The sequence below is a fragment of the Elaeis guineensis genome, chromosome 3, assembly GCF_000442705.2.
Source record: "Elaeis guineensis isolate ETL-2024a chromosome 3, EG11, whole genome shotgun sequence".
In the NCBI taxonomy this organism is placed as follows: domain Eukaryota; kingdom Viridiplantae; phylum Streptophyta; class Magnoliopsida; order Arecales; family Arecaceae; genus Elaeis; species Elaeis guineensis.
In genome coordinates this window covers 122749031-122768649 of record NC_025995.2, presented here as the reverse complement: position 1 = coordinate 122768649, position 19619 = coordinate 122749031, and the positions used below count along the sequence as shown (strand labels likewise).

Sequence of the window (19619 nt, the reverse complement as noted above, 5' to 3'; positions counted from 1 at the left end):
TTTACGACCTCTCTACTCGCCTTCTTTTCCCTGTTCTTTTGGCTCCACGTACGGAGGGGAAAAGAATAGGAAGGAGAGCTAGAACCGAAAAAAATATGTTGTCGATCTGTTAATCTAATTCATATTCGATCCATCTAAAATAAATTTAGATTTGAATGTAATCTGAATGAATTTAAATTGTAAATAGATCAACTTATTTAATTATTTGAGTTGGGTTTTGATTTTTTTTATCTATATAATCCGTTTAAGGGTCACGTCAGAATTTCTATTACATATCCGTTTAAAATCCATCCAAACCAATCTCTTATCCAGAAAATAGAACACGTGTAAAATATAAAGTTATGCATGTATCAATGCGTCTTTAATCCATGATTGACCATTGACCACTGAAGTCGCCCCAGTGCCGGTGCATAGTCTTGTTTTTCTTTTTTAGGATTCCGTGTTCTCTACTTCGTCTCTCACTCGTTCCCCACTGGAAGTTAAGGCCCGTTTCTTGTTAGCTGAGTCAGCGCCCAATCCCTCCGCTTATTCAGATAGGCATTAAGAAGTACAACGGCTAGCAATTATGAGTGAGTTGGAACAATTTTGATCTTGTCAAGTGACCAAATATTTGATAGTCTTTTCTAAATGGTGGCAAACTAGCTAAGCTTCATTGAGCTTTAGGCGGCAGAGGGACTCGAGCGTAGCTTCAAGATTAGCACAAATGATCAAGTTTGGTTTATTTCTGAATTAACTTATCGGTGACCCGCCAGCCAAAGGGCAAAACTGTCCATTTACCAAGCGGCCGCATGCTATAAATATCGCCTGCCATGCACAACGCAAACAGTCCAGGATTCGTCCTTCGCCATTTCCTCTCTCATCTCGTTTCCAAGCCTGACGTCCATACCGTACGTGAGATTCAGAGACAGAAGACTTGGAGGCAATCCCAATCCCTCTCCGTTTCTTCTTCTTTCTCGAACAGTAATTAGCGTTTCTTGCTTTTCTTGCAGATATATGGTCCAAGATCTTCCCAAATTATAACAGAAACTAGCAAGAACCAAGAAGACCGCATCCAAACATAAAGAAACCAAGCACGAGCCTTGATCGATCTCAAGATGTCGGAACGCAGGCAGATCAACCGCAGGGCTGTCCTCCAAATGATGCGGTTTGTCACGACGCTGTTCAGACTGCTGGTAGCCATGCTGAGTCAAATCGCCTTCCTTGCCCTCATCACGGCAATGAGCATCGTGGCCTGCAGGACCGGGACCGGAAGAATATGGAAGAAACGGCCCTTGGCACCCATCAGCGAGTACCGGCGTGTTGCGACGCTGGAACTGTTGAGATGCCTTTGCAGGCGATTCCTCATCAGGCTCAACGCCACCACCATCAAAAGACCAAGAACTCGAAGACGTGTCATCGTCTACGACGTTCATTCGCGCCGCAGGTCGCAGCGGACGCGGGAGCCGCAGGCGATGTCGAGTCACGTGGAGAGGCGGCGCCAAGAGTTCATGAGACGTCTGGTGGGGGCGCTGTTGACCAGGCTGAAGGCAAGGCGAAAGAAGCAAAAGGGGAAGGTCAAGAAGGGGAGAAAGGAAGAAGAGGAGGAGTAGGAGGATATGGAAAGATGGTCATGATGTTTCTCCTTTTTAATTTTCCCGCGATGACGGAAGCTTTCGTGTGATGAATCCTTTTGTGGGCTTTTTGAATTTTTTTTTCATCCCTTTTCGGTGGGAGGACATGTTCTTGGGCATACAGCCATGGATCGATCTTGGGTGATGGCGTGTTCTTGATTATTTGAGATCAGAGATTGATTTATGTCATGTGTGATCCGGTGTATTCTTGTGCCACTGAAATACTGGATATAGATAGCCATTGGTGTTCCTAAGTAAATTGTGTGGTTCTTGATCTCATTACGTTCGTTAGCAGCTCGTGACTTTTAGTTTCCCCAAGTGCTACTTTACATAGCATAGCCATCTTATACATATAGCTCCCTCTCTGTAGCTCTTCTGCGCAAATGATAGTTTCAATTCAGTATATTCTAGATAGCTACTACTTGAAGATCTAAGATGTGATGATTGAATCTTGATCTGGCAAAAATTTGTTTCAGATCACCGGTGCTGACTAAAATTGTGTGATTGCTGTTCATTAGTCCTCTACAATTACGGCTACCACAACCTGCCGCTATTGTTGTCTGGCCAATCAGCCTCTATTCGCTTGAAGCAATTTGTTTGAACACGGGTTTGATGCGATTTGCCTAAATTTGTTGCGAGACCAGGACAATTAATGTGCGATCACTCATGACCTTTGGTTTTTATACCAGTATTATATTCCATGCTACGTTAGGAATATGCATCATATATATTGGCACCGGTTTCTCTCGTGTAATCATTCATGCTAATTTTGACGCTAGATCGATCATCTCCAACATTTTGACGGTTGATGCAGTGTGCACAACGCATGCAACAGGGAGGATGCAACACATGTAATCAGATAATTGCGACGCATGATGTGCACCTAGCTAATATTGCAGTAATTCATTAAGTAGTATATATTGAACTATATAAAATTTGAGATACATGTTAATCTACTTAACATTAGCCCAGTGATAGGAATGGGATAATTAATTCTTGAGCTTGTAAAAGCACGTAATATAAAGACACGGCTAATGGTATCCGAGACCAGGGTCTATTAATGGCTCACATTTTATATATATATGTATGTATGTATTTATGTATGTATATGTATATGTATATGTATGTATGTATTATTCTAGGGTTGCAAAGGAACTGAGACTAAATAATCGAGTTTTATACCATAGCGGAGTTCAAACTCGAGCCCAGCTTCAGGCTTAGCGTAACAATTAACTGACTACAACTGATAGGCCAAAGGGCAAAACTATAAATTTACCTAGTAGAGGCATGCTATAAAAGAACTCGTTCGCCATTTCCTCTCTCATCCTCAGTCTACGTCCACACCGTATACGGGAGCTCCGGAGAAAGAAGACTTGGAGGCAATCCGAGTTAGTAATCTCTTCCTCCCCCCTCCTTTTAATTTCTTCTTCTTTTTCGCATTAATGCTAGCATGTCCTTCTTGCTTTTCTTTTCTCGCTTATAGATATATAGATTATAGAACACGATCTTCCAAGAACCAAGAAGGCCGGAGGCGAACATATATATATATATATCGAAGAAACCCTGAACGAGGTTACATATAAACCCTCCAATTAACATTAATTCCGAATCTTTTTAGCCATGAACAAAACCCTTCATATCCAACACCACCCTCTTGCATTCTTGCAGGCAGCCAACCAAGGAAGCCTCGTTTTCAAGATGCCGAAACGCGGGCAGATCAATCTCGGGGGCGTCCGCGAAATGGCGCGGTTCGTCAAGATGCTGATCCGGATGCTGTTGGCCAGGCTGAGTCAACTCGCCTTTCCTCGTGACATCGGGACGAGAGGAGCACGAAGGGAACGGTGCATGGAAGGCCGCAGCGAGATCAGCTTTCAGAATCTGCAACGGTGGAGAGAGCTTTGGAGGCGAGGCCTCGACTGGCTCTTCTCCACCATCATCCAAGAAGAAAGCATTCAAAGGCCTGGCATCGCCATCAACAATCGTCTGAGCCGCGGGAAGTCGCGGGGGATTTGGCGGCGGCTGGTCCCCGGTCGACGTACAAGATCGAGTCCGGTAACTCCGGTTGCCAGAGAGGGGTCGCCGGAGATGGGGTTGCGGCAGCTCCTCGTGCAAGAACCGCAGACGACGAGGTGGGAGGAGATCATTTCGAAGGGAGGATGGATCGGACCTCCGGAAAGTAGCAGCCATGCAGGGCTGAATCTCGAGGAGAAGCTGCGCGAAGATGTGAGACGACTGGAGGGGGAGATGTCAGAAAGGCTCAAGCTGGAGGATAAAGGAAAGAAAAAGATGGAGGAGGTCAAGGAAGGGATAAAGATAGAGGAGAAAGGAAAGGAAAGGAGGAGGAGGACGAGGAGACGCTGGAGGAAGATTAGGAGGAGGAGGAGACGCTGGAGGATGGACGGTGAATGATGGAGGCTCTCTTGATCATGCAGCTCTCTCGTTTTCGAATTTTTCTTTACTTGGGCACACGTGTTCTTGGGCATGCAGCCGTTGTTCTTGGGTGACGGGTTCTGGGATTAAGATCAGAGACTTGATTATTTGGTATTTTCTTCAACCGCTGAATGTAGCTCCTTCTTCTTACCAAAAAAAGAAAAAAATGTAGCTCCTTCTCATTTGGCATTCATTAGCTGTGGTTCTTGATCTCAATGATGCATGTTATTGTAGTTTATTTATGGTGTTATTTCGGTTCTCTAGGTCTAGCCCTTTTCTGATGAATTCTTTCTGGGTGGAAGTGATCGTAAATCTGAATGGAACTTTGAATGGCAAATTCTTCTAAGGTTTAAGACGTGATTATTGATTAATTCACTCTAACACAAGGTTTTTTTGGTGATTGAGAAAGTTTCAACGGGATTGTCACCAAAAAAAAGTTATGAAACCCTTTTACTGAATAAAATTTGAATTATTTTATACTGGGTTTAAGGAGACAAGGATTAATATATAAAATTTTCTTGCCGGCTGCCGCCCGCTACTTGTGTTATGGTGTTAATTTGCATAAAATATAGATGGATGATTTTTCTTTTTGTTTTATTTCAGTCTCTCCATATCAGTCTGGGTAAGCAATTTTTTTTTTTCTTTTTATTTGTTTCGTGAAATTCAATACTAGCAGGTTTCATGGTCACATTAAGAAACCAAGGGTTCTCCTGTAACTAATTCACAATCCAGTGATAATATTTGATTTATTATCCAATCAATCTTTCTACCACATACTGTCAAACCAAAGGTTTCTGACAATTACAGTGTGATGTTATGAATAGCAAATCCAGTCATAAATGGGAAAGAATTTAAGCCTCAGATAGGCCTCAACAATTTTAACTACTAAGCCCTCATAATTTTAAAAGGATAAACTCTCTAATGATGCTTTGTAAATATTTTTCTGGTGACCAAAAAACAACCTGGCAATCGTTCAAATTACTTCTGGTAATCGATAACCTGCTAAAGCAAAGCAACAAAAATTTTGGTCATTCTTTGAAGAACTGATTGAAGTCTGGTGCATTTAGAATTCACCAACAGAAATTAAGACAATCCAACAAACTTCCTGCAGCACGCACATTCCACGTTATCTTGGTCAGCCACCTGCAAAATAAATCACAAATTCACCAGCCCAGATACCTGTGCTTTCCAGTTACTGCTTGACTAATAGTTTTTGAAGTTGAATGACCAGCATAATGCAGGGGAGACCAGAAAGTGTATTAAATCTCAAATAATCTTCAGACATCAAAATTTTTTTGACCACCTTCCAACGTTTAAAACTAATATGCACAAAAACTTGATCAAATCAGCAAAACCTTAACCCCAAACTAGTTGGGGTTCGCTAGCAGGCACAAAAACCAACAATGAATCAGTCTTTTTGCAAAATTCCAGCATTAAATTAGTCTACCCCAATATCATGTGCCATTTCAACCCAACTATCACAACAATGGTACGAGCAGAAAAAACAAAGAAAAAGCAACTACTTAGGAAAACATTCTTATTGCTCTTTGACCTAACCGACATGAATACATTGTCAACGAGAAGGAACTTCTCAAGTGTAATATATCCTGCACGTTGACACATCTACATGGTCATCACAATAAATGCATGAATTCACTGGTTCTATACTGGTGAGCTGACTGATGACTGCCCCAGCATAACAGCTCACTGTATAGATGTCTCCACATGGTAAAGGGCACATTCTAAGCATAGCCATCCGTAACACGTTTTGAGGATGCCCCACCATTTTGGGCCACATAGAATGGCTCAGTGTGCACTTCCATGTCTCCGATCATCACGTACACACGATGGACGGAAAGGGAATTTCGCAAATTGGATCTTTAAGACTGGTGAATCTGGTTTCTTGTCATCAAATTTATATTCTGCAGGAAGCCCAACCAGGTGATTAGTTGGTGGTGTTGAAATAGAATATGGAGTTGCCAGCTCATGGTATGTCCACATACAGGAAGTATGTTTGCATCACTCTTTTATGTTTATCCAAAAAATGTTACATCCAACATAAGTTCATAAAAATCATCTAATAGCAGTAAAGAAACAGCAGCAAAAAAATACTCACAGGTTAAATTTTTCTTCACCAAAAAAAAAAAAAAAAAAAACTGGTATGATTTTCCATGCAAGTACATTTTATAACTGATGTTTACGAAAGATCAAAATTTTTAGAGGGGAAAGAAAAGAGAAGTCTTATTCATGAACACTTTCCAAAATACTAAAACAGGAAATGTTGTGGAAATATTTAGAGCGCCCAAGCAAATAAAGCAGTATATGAAAGTTCAGCAAGTCATCCTATGAAAAAAACACCTTGAAGAGCTTCTAGAGCAGTCAAAGCACATTTGGAATCATTAAACTCCACAAAGCACAGGACATGAGCCTTATCCCCAGTCTGCAAGAAAGCAGTTCCACAAACTATGAGTAGACTTGTTGGCAGTAGAACTCAAACATTTAAGTTAATAAGTTTGAAAGAAAATTCAAATAGAACAGACAATTATCATAGGTTTATGTCAAACTTGAATGTCCTAACATTCCAAAACTGACAGCATCGAATTTTCATGAGCACCATTTGCAATTACTGATGTACCACTCAAAGAACAACTCGTAGTCAAGCTATGAAATCTGAGAAAGAACAGAGCATTCTAGATGAAATCTTCTCGATTTGTAAATGTACCAATTTAAGAAATGTTAGACCATCTACATTATTAAACTGGTATCAATACAGAACCTAAAAGGGATAACAAGAATATTCATATGACCCAAAAATATGATCTAGACAAGCAGCTCAACTGTTTTTTTTCTTTTTCTTTGGTAAAGTTTACAAACAAGTATAACAACTAAACAGAAAATACCAACAAACACAGAGACCAAAAACATAGACACAGGAAAAACAAGCAGCAATTGACAATAAAAGAGAGCATTTTTCAAATTCACAAACCGACACATCCAGACAATTGCGTTATTACGTACTGTGTTTCTAGAATAAACAACCTTCAAAGGTCCACCATAACATGAAATGGGCATAACTTCAGCATAAGGCAACATGTAAACTTAATGCTCAGTGAATCAAAGAGCTGAGACAAATTGTGGCTGGGTAGGGGGGAAAAACTAGATGCTTGGCTTCGCTTGTTTAAAAGTGACCTAAATTTGAACATGTACAGCTGAGGTTCGCTGTAGCCTCAGCTGGGCTTGAATTGATATAGCCGAGCTGACCTGAAGACTCAAAAGACAACATGGGTTAACTCATTTATCAACATGAGTTAGCTATAACATCTAAAAGTACCTTTGGGCCCATATGAAGACCTATGATGAGGTTAGAGCATGATGGCCAGCACTTTATCAATAGAGGATAACCAGAAAGTATATATATTATTTAAGGGGATAAAAGCTAGATCACTTCAATCCAATAATGAAACAGAAACTCCTTTCCAGCAAGATAGGCTAGCGCCACATTTAGATCTGATGGCCACAAAAACAAGTTCATCTTGTGAAGGGTACCAAGTGATACCCAGAAGGGAAAGAGGAAGGTTTTGGAAAACCGAGAAACCTATCATCTTGGTCCGCGAACAAGATCAAGATGAACCTACATCTCAAATTATCTCAACTACAATGGAAGGTGGGGATACTTGGAAAGGTCAGACATTTTGGGAGACCTCAGTAGCCATTTAGGACCGAGATATCAAAATCACGGGCGATATGGTAAATCCAGGATTAGCAATAATTTTAAAGCATGTATTATTGAGTCAATCAATTAAAATATCAATTCAAGGAAGTAAAAAAGACACCATTAGAAATCATCACTTTGTATTGGCCAAGGAAATAGAGAAGTAGATTTTGAATGTCTCTAATCGGGGTTCACTCGATATTGACACAAACCAAGATCTCAGCCAAAATGAAAAGAAAGAGCTGGCCTAGCAGCAGCAATTGCATTTATTAACCACCTATGACCATCATCACTTTGATGACAAAAATCTGAATAAAAAGGAAGGCTGGAAACGATTAGGAGGTAAATCTTGTACCAGTTTTTAATTTCAATTTTTCTTGAGACATATCATGATAGAGGGAAAAAGAGATACGAGTAGAACACCGGTAGCCATAGGTAAAATATTATACATTTTTAACCTATATAAATTACCAGGTAGAATATATCAGCACAATATTTAGATAAGAAGAAAATTGCAATTTTGACACCAAACAGGTATTAATGTGAAAACTTTTCAGGGCATAGCCATGGCTTAGCCATGAAACCATGGTTGTGACCACAAAGTTTTCAGGGGCTAAAAATACAATCAAATTAGTTTTCCAAACAGTATGAAATATGCATATAAAAGTGCCTCCTATGACAGGTCATTAGATTCAGTTGAAAAGGCAGGAAAGAAAGGGGACAAAGAAAGGAGAATTTAATGGATCCGGTAAAAACAATTTAATGATTCCGTTTTGAAGGACCTGGCCTTCATTAGGACTAGTAGCAAAACAAGCCCTGTAAAGACAACACCGAATTGAGCACTGTGCTGTAACTCATTGGACAAAAAAGTGCTGCCACAAATAAATAAGCACATCAATCACAGGCAAATAAATACTAAATATCAGCAAGCACTAAAAATGCCATGATTGTAATAAGCATAAAGAATAACAAGCATAAGAACCAACAAATTATAATTTCAAATGTCAATAATTATTTCATAGAGTTCAAAATTTTTCAAAACTAAGAAACTGATCGGATCAATATACTTACACGTCTAGGCTCCTTGTGCACAACTCTGATATCCTTGAAACCAATAAAAGGGCGGAAAAGATCTTTTGGGAACAATATTAAGGATTACAAGAGAAGAATCAAAGAGAAATCATGTCAGAAGGCAATGCCATTGAGTCTCAGCCACAAGGATACGAGCCACTTCTCTTCGTGTACAATCGGTAGGAAGACCATCAACAAAAAGGATGTTAGATTGATCTGCAGATGGACCATCAGATTTTATCAAAGGATTGGGTATGTCCACGTCAGGCTTGATGTCTAATGCATCTCTTTTTGCTAAGACCAGGTCTTCTAATGGAGTATATCCTCCTACAGTAGCTCCAGCAGCCAAACTACCAAGTCCAGCTGTACGATGAGTTCCAATTCCAGCAATATCATCTGAACCATAACCTCCAGAATGTATTGGTAATTTCTGAATACAGCCACCACATATCATGGATATCAGTAAGGATACTGTAACTCAAGTTTCAAATATTTCTTAAACCACTTTTATGCGAATTCTTACATCACTCCGCAAAAAATCTGATGTGCCCCTTGGATCACTAGCACTCCACATGTGATTAGATATTCCAGAAGAACCATCGGATGGAAGATGACTAGAAAAAGCAGCTCTTGGATCTGTTTTATAAACAGCAACAAATCAATGAAGAGAAGCCAGAAGCTTGAAACCAAAAATATATCAGTGGTATTGCCTTAAGCAGATAGTAGCTGGACAAGAATGTCCCATACATAACCAACAAAGTTATAAGGTACCAGACATGCCAATCCTGCATGTTGGTACATTAGAAGTTTCCTAGAATATTGGCAATTACTATCACTTCCGTGGTTCTCGCTCTCTGTCTCTCCCCTTTGTTGGGTGGTGGAGCCTAATCCACCCAAACTGGATATAAACAAGACCCAAAGAAGCCCAGAAAAGACTTTATAGCAAAGAGGAGGCCTGCAGGAGGGCTTGGCCATCAACAGGCCACGGCCCGACCAGCAGGAACAGCAGCAGGCCGCAGTGCGCGGCCCAGGCACGCGCATGGCCCAGCGAGCAGACGACCCAGCGCGCAGGCAGGCCTAGCACGGGCGCTTGCGAGCGCTCGCTAGCCGGCCTAGGTAAGGCACGCCATATAGAGGTCCATCGCATCAGTAAGGAGAGCGCGGTCCATGGGAGGCCGCATGACCAGCAACCAGTTTCCCCACCATTTTTCGCGGTCCATGATGGACCAAAGGGCGTTTCCCGCCCATTTCTCATGGTCCATGGGTATTTTCGCGGACCGAATGTGCGATCCGACAGCATAGGTTCATCAGGGCATTGATCCGACGGTTGGAGGCTGTTTTGAGTTTTAATCAGAGAGGTTGCTCTGATCTGAATGTGGATCTAGGCCTTTAAAAAGCCTGCGGGCAGACACAGCTTTTGTGTAATGTGGCAGAGAGTTTTTGGGAGAAAATTGATAGAACTTGAGATGGATTCTTGAGTGCTTTTGTAAGGGGTGTGTGTGAGGTCTTCGAAGAGAGAAGAGAGGTGTTCACAAGAGAGAGAAGAAAGATTTCTTCCAAAAGAGAAGAAAAGGAGGTGTGCAAGAATAGAGGAAGGGTTTTCTTCTAGGAGGCACCACTTGAGAGGTTTTTTCTTATTTTTCTCCTGTTTTACTCTTGTAAATCCTTTGCTGTTATATAAAGGAAAAACATATATTCTGTACGACCGTGGATGTAGAAGCAAGAGACTCCGAATCACGTAAAATTTCTTGTGTTTTATTTTGTACTTGTGTTTTATTTTTTTAGTTTTTCTTTTCTTTCTCCTGCGACTATCGTAATCCGCTACATATCGCTACCTAACAACTGATATCAGAGCGAGGTTGCAAATTCGAAATCTGACAGACCCCCTGAGTGTCGTTAAGGGGGAAGATTGTTGGCCATGTGCCAGCGCACATCCGATAGGACCCAGGGAGGGGTTGCCAGCAGGAGGGTGGCTGATGATAGTCGGAGGGTGGTTGATGATGTGGCAACAAGTCTTGTAGGTTGGTAAAAATTAAATGGGACTGACCACCCAGCCTGCCGCATAGGGTGATCTGGCTTGATACGGATCAACTCAGGGTTGCAAGGATTCTATGTGGTTAATAAAGACTAATAAAGCCCATCTTCCCCCAGGCAATTATCTTTTGGAAAGTTGGTTAGGGGCTAAGGTCCAACAACTGCTATCAGAGTCCAATTTGAGGGAAAGACTGGGAGCAATGGCAGGAGACGAAAGAAAGGTCAAAATCGACAAGTTCGATGGAAAAAATTTTGATTTTCGGAAGATGCAGATTAAGGATTATTTGTATCAAAAGAGGCTTCATCTATCTCTTAGAGGAAAGAAACCCGAAGACATATCCCAAGCAAATTGGGATTTACTGGACTGCCAGGCTTTGGGAAGCATCCGTTTGACGTTGGCCAGGAACGTCGCGTTCAACATTGTGGAGGAAAAGACGACGGCTGATTTGATGAAGGCTCTGTCTAACATGTATGAAAAGCCTTCAACCTCCAACAAGGTATACTTTATGTGTCGTCTATTCAATTTGAAAATACTTGAAGGTGCGTCTGTTACTGATCACATCAATGAATTCAATCTGATTACTAGTCAATTAAGCTCTGTTGATATTAGTTTTAAGGATGAAATTCGTACTTTAATTTTACTGTCTTTTTTGCCCGAGAGTTAGGGTGCTACTGTGACAGCAATGAATAGTTCTTGTGGCTCAAGCAAGCTGAAATTTGAAGAGATCCGAAACCTGATTCTCAGTGAAGATATCAGAAGAAAAGAATCCAAAAAAAACTTTGGTTCTGCCTTGGTTACTCAAGAAGACAAAAAAGGACTACACAATGCAACAAAGACCGTAGAAGATCCAAGTCTAAACAGAGGAGCCAATCAAGACCGAAAAGTGATGGCTGTTGGCACTGCGGTAAGAAAGGACACACCAGGAAGAATTGCTGGGCAAGAAAGGATAAAGGACAGCACGAAAAATCCATCAATACAGCAACAGAGGCAACTGCTGATGCTTTGGTCCTCAGCGTGGACAGTCCAATGGAGTCATGGATCCTAGACTCCGGAGCTTCGTTTCATTCCACCTCACAAAAAGAGTGTATGCTGAATTACACTGCTGAAAATTTTGAAAAGATTTATCTTGCTGATGATGAGCCGTTAAATATTGTGAGGAAAGGAGATGTGCATATAAAGATGCCGAACCAGTCGGTATGGAAGCTCAAGAATGTCAAACATGTCCCAAGTCTAAAGAAGAATTTGATTTCAGTTGGGCAGTTGGATACTAAGAGGTACATTACGACTTTTGTTGGTGGCTCTTGGAAGATCACCAAAGGTGTTATGATGGTAGCATAAGGAAGCAAGATGGGTACCCTCTACATGATGAGTAATATTAGAGATTCAATGGCACTGGTACTGGCAGATTCAAAGTTATGGCATTGCAGACTGAATCATATGAGCGAGAAAAAAATGCAAGTACTGTTGAAAAAGGGCAAACTGACAGATCTAAAGTCTCTTAATGTTGGTCTCTGCGAGTATTATTTCTTGAGAAGCAGAAGAAAGTCAGTTTCTCCAAGATTGGCAAAACACCAAAGGCAAGAAAGTTGGAGCTTGTACACAGACGTGTGGGGTCCCTCTCTAGTCACATCCCTTGTAGACTCACGATACTATGTGACGTTCATCATAATTCCATCAGAAAGGTGTGGATTTATTTTTTGAAAAATAAATCTGATGTATTTTCTACTTTCAAGAATTGAAAGAGTCTGATGAGAACGAGTCTGATGAGAAACTTAAGTGCTTGAGATCAGACAATGAAGGCGAATATGACAGCACCGAGTTCAAGGAGTTCTACACAGCAAGTAGAATCAAGATGGAGAAGACCATTCCAAGCACGCCACAATAAAACGGAATAACTGAGCGTACGAACCAAACCTTGAATGAGAGAGCCAGGAGCATGAGGATTCATGCTGGTTTGCCCAAGATGTTCTGGGCTGAGGCAATTAGCACTGTTGCCTACCTATTAAATAGAGGTCCCTCAGTTCCTATTGATAACAAGCTACCAGAAGAAGAGTGGACAAGAAAGTCAGTGAATTTATCTCACCTGAAGGTCTTCGGCTGTGTCTCTTATGTACTTGTTAATGCTGAAAGGAGAGACAAGCTCGATACGAAATCACAAAAGTCTTCTTCATTAGGTATGGCACTGATGAATTCAGCTACAAGTTCCGGAGCAAGCAAACAGAAAATTGACATGATCTTTCAATGAAAGAAGCCTCTACAAAGACAAGGATGTTCCTGACAGTGCAGACGGTCAATTGAGGAGAAAGAATAGATCGAGTTGAAAGGTATCACAAAGGATGATATTGCCAAAGGAGCTAATGAAGATCCTGAACCAAGCCAGAGACACCTCAGCTACAGAGATCCACAAGAATCTCAAGACCACCAGAAAAGTACTCACCTTCTCTTCATTATTTGTTGTTGACAAATGACGGTAAACTCGAATGCTACGAAGAAGCTGTGGAGAGCAAAGATTCAGTCAAGTGGGAGCTGGCAATGAAAGAGACATGCAGTCTTTGAAGAAGAATCAGACTTGAGAGCTCAGTACACTATCGGAAGGAAAGAAAGCTCTACACAACAAGTGGGTTTACACGATCAAAGAAGAGCATGATAGTAGTAAGAGGTACAAGGCCAGGTTAGTTGTTAAAAGCTTCCAATAGAAAAAAGGTATCGACTCCATTGAAATTTTTTCTCCTATTACTAAGCTCTCTACTATTAGAGTGATTCTAAGTATAGTAGCAGCTAAAAATTTATACTTAGAACAGTTAGATATTACTACTGCTTTCTACATGGTGAGATAGATGAGGACATATATATGCAGCAGCCTATTGACTTTATAGTTCTTGATAAAGAAGATCTTGTATGTAAGTTGAGAAAGAGCTTGTATAGTTTGAAACAGGCTCCTAGATTATGGTACAAAAAATTTGATGGATTCATGACTAACAATAATTTTGCAAGATGCCAGGAGAATCATTGCTGTTATTACAGGATACTCGATGATAGTTTTATTATCTTGCTCTTATATGTTAATGACACGCTGATAGCCGAACGAACATGCGAGAGATTGAAAGATGAAAAAGAAGCTATCAAGAGAGTTTGCAATGAAAGATATGGGCGCAGCAAAACAGATACTTGGGTTGAGAATTGAAAGAGACAGTGGCAGGCATGCTAAAGCTGATTCAAGTTAGCTACATCGAAAAGGCGCTGGACAGGTTCAACATGACAAATGCAAAGCCTGTGAAGACACCTTTGGTCAGTCATTTCAAACTTTCAAAGGAACAATCACCCAAGAACGATGATGAGCTGAAGAGAATGGTAAGGATTTTTATGCTTCAGTGGTTGGCAACTTGATGTATGCGATGGTTTGCACGAGACCTGACATTGCACATACAGTAAGAGCTGTGAGCAGGTACATGACCAATCCGGATGAGCAACATTGAAAAATTGTCAAGTGGATCCTGAGATACTTGAAAGATACCAAAGACGTCGGCTTATGCTATAGGAGGGACAGTCAAACACTATAGGGATTCGTGGATGCAGACTTAGGTAGTGATGCCGACACCAGGAGGAGCACGACAGGATATCCTTTTATCATTGACGGACAGCAGTGAGCTGGATTTCACCACTGCAAAAGATCGTGGCTCTTTCTACCATGGAGGCAGAGTATGTTGCAATCACAGAAGCCAGCAAGGAGATGATTTGGCTGCAGAATTTACTGAAAGGACTGGATAGAGAGCAGAGTTGTAGCGTAATATTCAGTGACGGTCAGAGTGCTATTCATCTTACAAAAAATCCATGTTCCATGCGAAAAAAAAGCACACACAGCGAAGATATCACTTTATCAGGGTATTGCTTGAAGCTAGAAGCTTGTCACTGGAGAAAATATAGGGCTTAAAGAATTCAACTGACATGCTAACCAAGATAGTCACTTTAGAGAAACTGAGGCTGTGTACGGCCTCAATTGACCTCTGAAACTAGTTGAATGGAGGTGTCGCATAGAATACTAATTTATATTTTGAAAGATTGTTTTTCTATTTCAGATGGATGCAAGTTCTGGGTGTCTTAGTCTCCAAGTAGAAGAGTTGTTGGGTGGTGGAGCCTAATCCACCCAAACTGGACATAAACAAGACCCAAAAAAGCCTAAAAAAGACTTCACAGCGAAGCGGAGGCCTGCAGGAGGGCCTGGCCATCAGTAGGCCATGGCCCGACCATCAGTAGGCCATGGCCCGACCCACAAGAACAGCAGCAAGCAACAACGCTCGGCCCAGGCACGCACGCGGCCAGCACGAGCATGCACGAGCGTTGCGCGGGCCGGCCCAGACGGGCATGGCGTACCGAGGTCCACCACATCAGTAAGGAAAGCGCGGTCCATGGGAGGCCGCATGGATCGGCAATCGGTTTCCCCACCGTTTCTCGTGGTCCATGATGGACCAAAGGGCATTTCCCACCTATTTCTCACGGTCCATAGGTATTTTCGTGGACCGAGCGCACGATCCGACGGCATGGGTTCATCAGGTTATTGATCCGATGGCTGGAGGCTGTTTTAAGTTTTAATCGAAAGGTTACTCCGATCTGAATGCGGATTTGGGCCTTTAAAAAGGCCCATGGGCAGACAGCTTTTGTGTAATGCGACAGAGAGTTTCTAGGAGAAAACTAAGAGAGCTTGAGACGGGTTCTTGAGTGCTTTTGTAAGGGGTGTGTGTGAGGTCTTCCAAGAGAGAAGAGAGGTGTTCACAAGAGAGAGAAGAAAGGTTTCTTCCAAGAGAAAGAAGAGGAGGCGTGCAAGGCTAGAGGAAGGATTTTCTTCTAGGAGGCACCACTTGCAAAGAGAGATTTTTTCTTATTTTTCTTCTCCTGTTTTACTCCTGTAAATCCCTTGCTATTATATAAAGAAAAAATATATATTCTATGCAGCCGTGGACGTAGGAGCAAGAGACTCCGAACCACGTAAAATTCCTTATGTTTTGTTTTGTGCATGTGTGTTTTATTTTTTCAATTTTTCTTTCCTTTCTCCTGCGACTACCATAATCCGCTGCGTATCGCTACCTAACATCCCCCCTCCCATCCCATACACAGTTAGAAAGAACACATTGTTCTTCTTTAAATGATAATAGCTGTACCTCTAAGTGTAGGAAATTGCTAGAATATAAGAGGAAAAAAAAAAGGATCATGCACTCCAGAATGGTACGAGTGCCATCACAATAAAAGTGCAGATAAAATGTTAGATTGCCATTCTACAGAGGTTAAACCAGTTATGTGATTCTAGATAAAAATCAAACTACATACATAAAACCTAAGTTGAAGCATGATACCCAACAGGTTAGTAGCAAACTATGAGCATCGAAAAAGAAAGCAAAGGTGCAGCAAACCACTACTAGTAAGAGAGCCTGCCCATTTATCTAAATTTTACTAATAAAACTAAGATGATAAGACCATAAAAATATCACAATAACTAAGAAAAATAAATATGAAAACTTTCATCTATAAGTACCACGACTATGGTTACTGATATGTAATCTACAATCTAAAAGAAAAATCAAATGTAAAGTACCAAAAAAGTGTAGATTAAGCATCAATAAATAACATTGAGGAAAAAGGCAAAAAAGTTTAAGAGCATCAGTGGTCATAAGTCATGTCTCATACACAAAATGTTTCTCATCATGATGTGTCCACCAAAATGAGAGATGAAATCTTATTATCCTTGGCTAAAACCTTCCAATGCTCATATGGCATGAGACTATTGTAACCAATCTCATTCATCTAGTCAATTTTAAGAACATATTTGGTTGGGGAGAGTTGGAATCTGAAATAGGAATAGAAATGAGTGACTCCCATTCCAACTATTTTTTTTTTCTTTTTTTTTTTTTTGATGTGGGGGGGGGGGGAGAGGAGGGGGGGAATCCTGTTCCCATTCTGGTTCTAGAGGGAATGGGCCAATTCCTACTCTCTCCTAGAAAGTAATCTAGGGTAATGATTTACAGGTGTTGTCTGGCATAGAAAGTAAGATCAACAGTTCAAACATAATAATTCCCATGGTAATCTCCACTTTGGCAAATGACCTAGAAAGAGTGATGAAAATGGAAACAGGATAGGAGTAATGCCACCAATGTGTGAAGAAAGAGTACTCCATTTGTAGAAACAGGTGAAACATCACGACTTGCATAATGGGGAGACTCTTGGGAAGTAAGACTCCACCCCCATTTGAAAAAACTGATATATTTACAAAATTACCTTTTATATGAGAGAGACTTTAGCCATGAACAACTCTCTATATACTTTTCCCTTTCAGTTCCATGATTCCTTTTTAGGAGTTGCTCCTCCCTCTTTTTCTTTTCTCTCTTCCTCTTATTCCCAAGATTTTTACACTCTTTCACCTTTTGCTTTTTGATCCCATGCATAGGGGACTCACGTGCAGTGTGCTAAATACTAGTTTGAAAAAAATGAAATTTTGGGGAAGTGCTGGGAAATTTGGTTGCGGTCTTTAGGCTCTTCTTGTGCACATAATCATGTTTTCCAGTGACTTCCGCATAAATTTCCAGGCAGTTACTTTGATGCTTTCCATGGGTGCTTCAATCGAACCATGCTTCCATGCAATTAGGATTGACATGCACAACTACTACAACCACTATGGAGGTCATATAAAAGGGAAAATCACATCATAATACTGGAAACCAAAGCAATTATGACCACTGCCTAAATACAAACTCGATTAATATCTAATTGACTAGATATGCAGGCAGCAGCAGTATATGGGTTCTTAAAAAACTGCATCATTACATGCCATGATATCTTTTTAACTCTTTGCAAAGCAATAAGGCACGTTGTGAGGGTTCCATCTCCAAGTTCACTACACTCCATCAGGATGGTTCATTGACATGTAGGGCCTATGAGGGCTTGCCGGTGCCTTTGAGCGCAGGGGAGGAGAAGGTAATAATAGAACCAAAAAATTGGGGCGTAACAGAGGGATAAGGGAGGGAGAGAGAGAGAGAGAGAGGAGGGGGGGCGGGGTGGTGGGTTACCTCTTTCGGCAGAAGGGTACCTCCAGTAGGGATCGGCCATCGCTCGCCCGTCCTATTTTCCAGAGAGGAGCGAGAAGCACACGCACGGCTGGGGTTTGACAGCGTTCACCGCATACGGCGACACCCATCTATCCATGGGACGAGGACCGAGGTCGAGAACGTTTCGGGTGGTATTTGGGTCGGATTGGATTTGGATCGGATCAAAAAGACTTTTCGGTACAAATCCGATCCATTTGCAGTCGCGTTAAAGAAGAAATATTCATCCCACCACCTCAATTCATTAATATAACATCCGACCCGCGAAACTTATTCACATCAGGAAAATTAAAATAAATTATCGAGAAATATGTTCTCGAGTAGAATAAGATGGTGGAGAGAGAAAAAATTGAGAAGAGAATGTCATAGATCTTGGTAATCATTTGAATGACTAATTCATGGCAGGTTCAACTCAGGATTTGGATGGCCTTCTCCGTTTGATTTAGATGGACTTGAGCAGGTTGGCAGGTTCAAATCAGGATTCGCCACCCCTTACAAGCGTGCATGCGGCATGGAGTCCAATCCAGCGGCTAATAGATATTGGTAAACGACTTCAAGTTGGTGCACTTCTGATGAGCATTCCTCTATTACTTTGGAGGCTATTGTATCTCTCCAATAACCCTGCCAGGACAGGTAATGTCCCTGTTAGTAGGACACTGATCCATCTCCCAAAACTTGATACAGACTAACCATGACATGAAGAATATATCCTCCATTGGCGGAAGGGGTAGGAGCCACAGGCAACAGCTGATCTCACATAGCTCATGTTGATGTTATAGTTCACATAGGGACGAACCCAGATGAAAGTTTGCTGTATCAGCTTAAACTCTAGTATAATCTGCTTTGAGCCATATGACTAGGCTAGACCGGAACTTGTTAGACCTTAGGAAGAAACTGAGCGAAGAGTCCAAAAGGGCATTTTGACAAGAAGGAATCAGCAAATGGATCCTACCAATCAGTCTGTGCTGCATCTGTAAACTAGAATTTTCAGCAGTCCTCCAAACTTCTTTTTCTTAAAGAAACAATCTCCTGATATAGATTATTTTTCAATATCATTATATAACTTAAAATCTTTGTCTTTAAAGCGCAAATGATATCAAAACCATTTCTGAAAATACTTTATACACACTTTTATAATGAGAACATGAATTCATTTACTGAAATAACCACACAAGGACATTATAATTTTATTCTCCTCACACAACTTATAACTTGGATTAATAGAAGACCGCCACATTGGAAAGTGTTGGGGCCAATCCCCTCGTCGTCTGGTCGCCGGGAACGAGTGCCTGCAAAAGAAAGTCCACACTGACCGGAGGCGGCTCCGGCGGGGACCCTCCGACGGTCAAGTCAGAGAGGAGACTGGGCAACAGTGAAATGAAGACAGAGAGCCCAATTGAGAGAGAGAAAGGGAGCAAGCCCGAGAGTTTTCTTGGAAGGCCCCTAGTACTGTTGCCTTCTCCAATATATATAGGGGAGCACGGCATGGCGCCGTCATTAATGGCGCGGACAATTGGAAAATTATCAATTCACTGTAGAATGTCAGAGTCGCCGTGAAGGTGTCACATCGCCGTGGGGCTGTCAAATCACTAGGGTTGACAATGTCCTAGGCGGGATGATGCCCTTAGGCGGTAATGCCGCATGCTGCTGTCAGGACTGACAGCCTCTGG

The 19619-nt window shown here is 41.5% G+C and overlaps 1 protein-coding gene and 1 long non-coding RNA gene across 4 annotated transcripts; one reads left to right on the top strand and one right to left on the bottom strand.

Annotated features, from left to right (window-relative positions):
* Window positions 1-681: 681 nt before the first annotated feature.
* On the top strand, window positions 682-1799 carry LOC140856153 (uncharacterized). Its single transcript, XR_012139507.1, has 2 exons — window positions 682-919; window positions 990-1799. It is a non-coding gene; the product is annotated as an uncharacterized lncRNA (long non-coding RNA).
* A 3003-nt stretch (window positions 1800-4802) lies between these two features.
* Window positions 4803-18077, bottom strand: LOC105040390 (RNA-binding protein 2). Of its 3 annotated transcripts, XM_073254770.1 has the most exons (7): window positions 17914-18077; window positions 9347-9459; window positions 8977-9253; window positions 8824-8885; window positions 6399-6480; window positions 5159-5183; window positions 4809-5039 (listed from the first exon to the last, which is right to left on the bottom strand). In XM_073254770.1, exons 1-6 carry the CDS (start codon window positions 17951-17953, stop codon window positions 5176-5178), a joined length of 582 nt encoding a protein of 193 aa, XP_073110871.1. In that variant the 5' UTR covers window positions 17954-18077; the 3' UTR covers window positions 4809-5039; window positions 5159-5175. The 3 variants fall into 3 exon arrangements, with proteins under 3 accessions (XP_073110870.1, XP_073110871.1, XP_073110869.1); XM_073254769.1 differs by having other exon boundaries at window positions 4803-5183; XM_073254768.1 differs by lacking the exons at window positions 4809-5039; window positions 5159-5183 and adding an exon at window positions 5455-5962 and having other exon boundaries at window positions 17914-18076.
* Between the last annotated feature and the right edge of the window lie 1542 nt (window positions 18078-19619).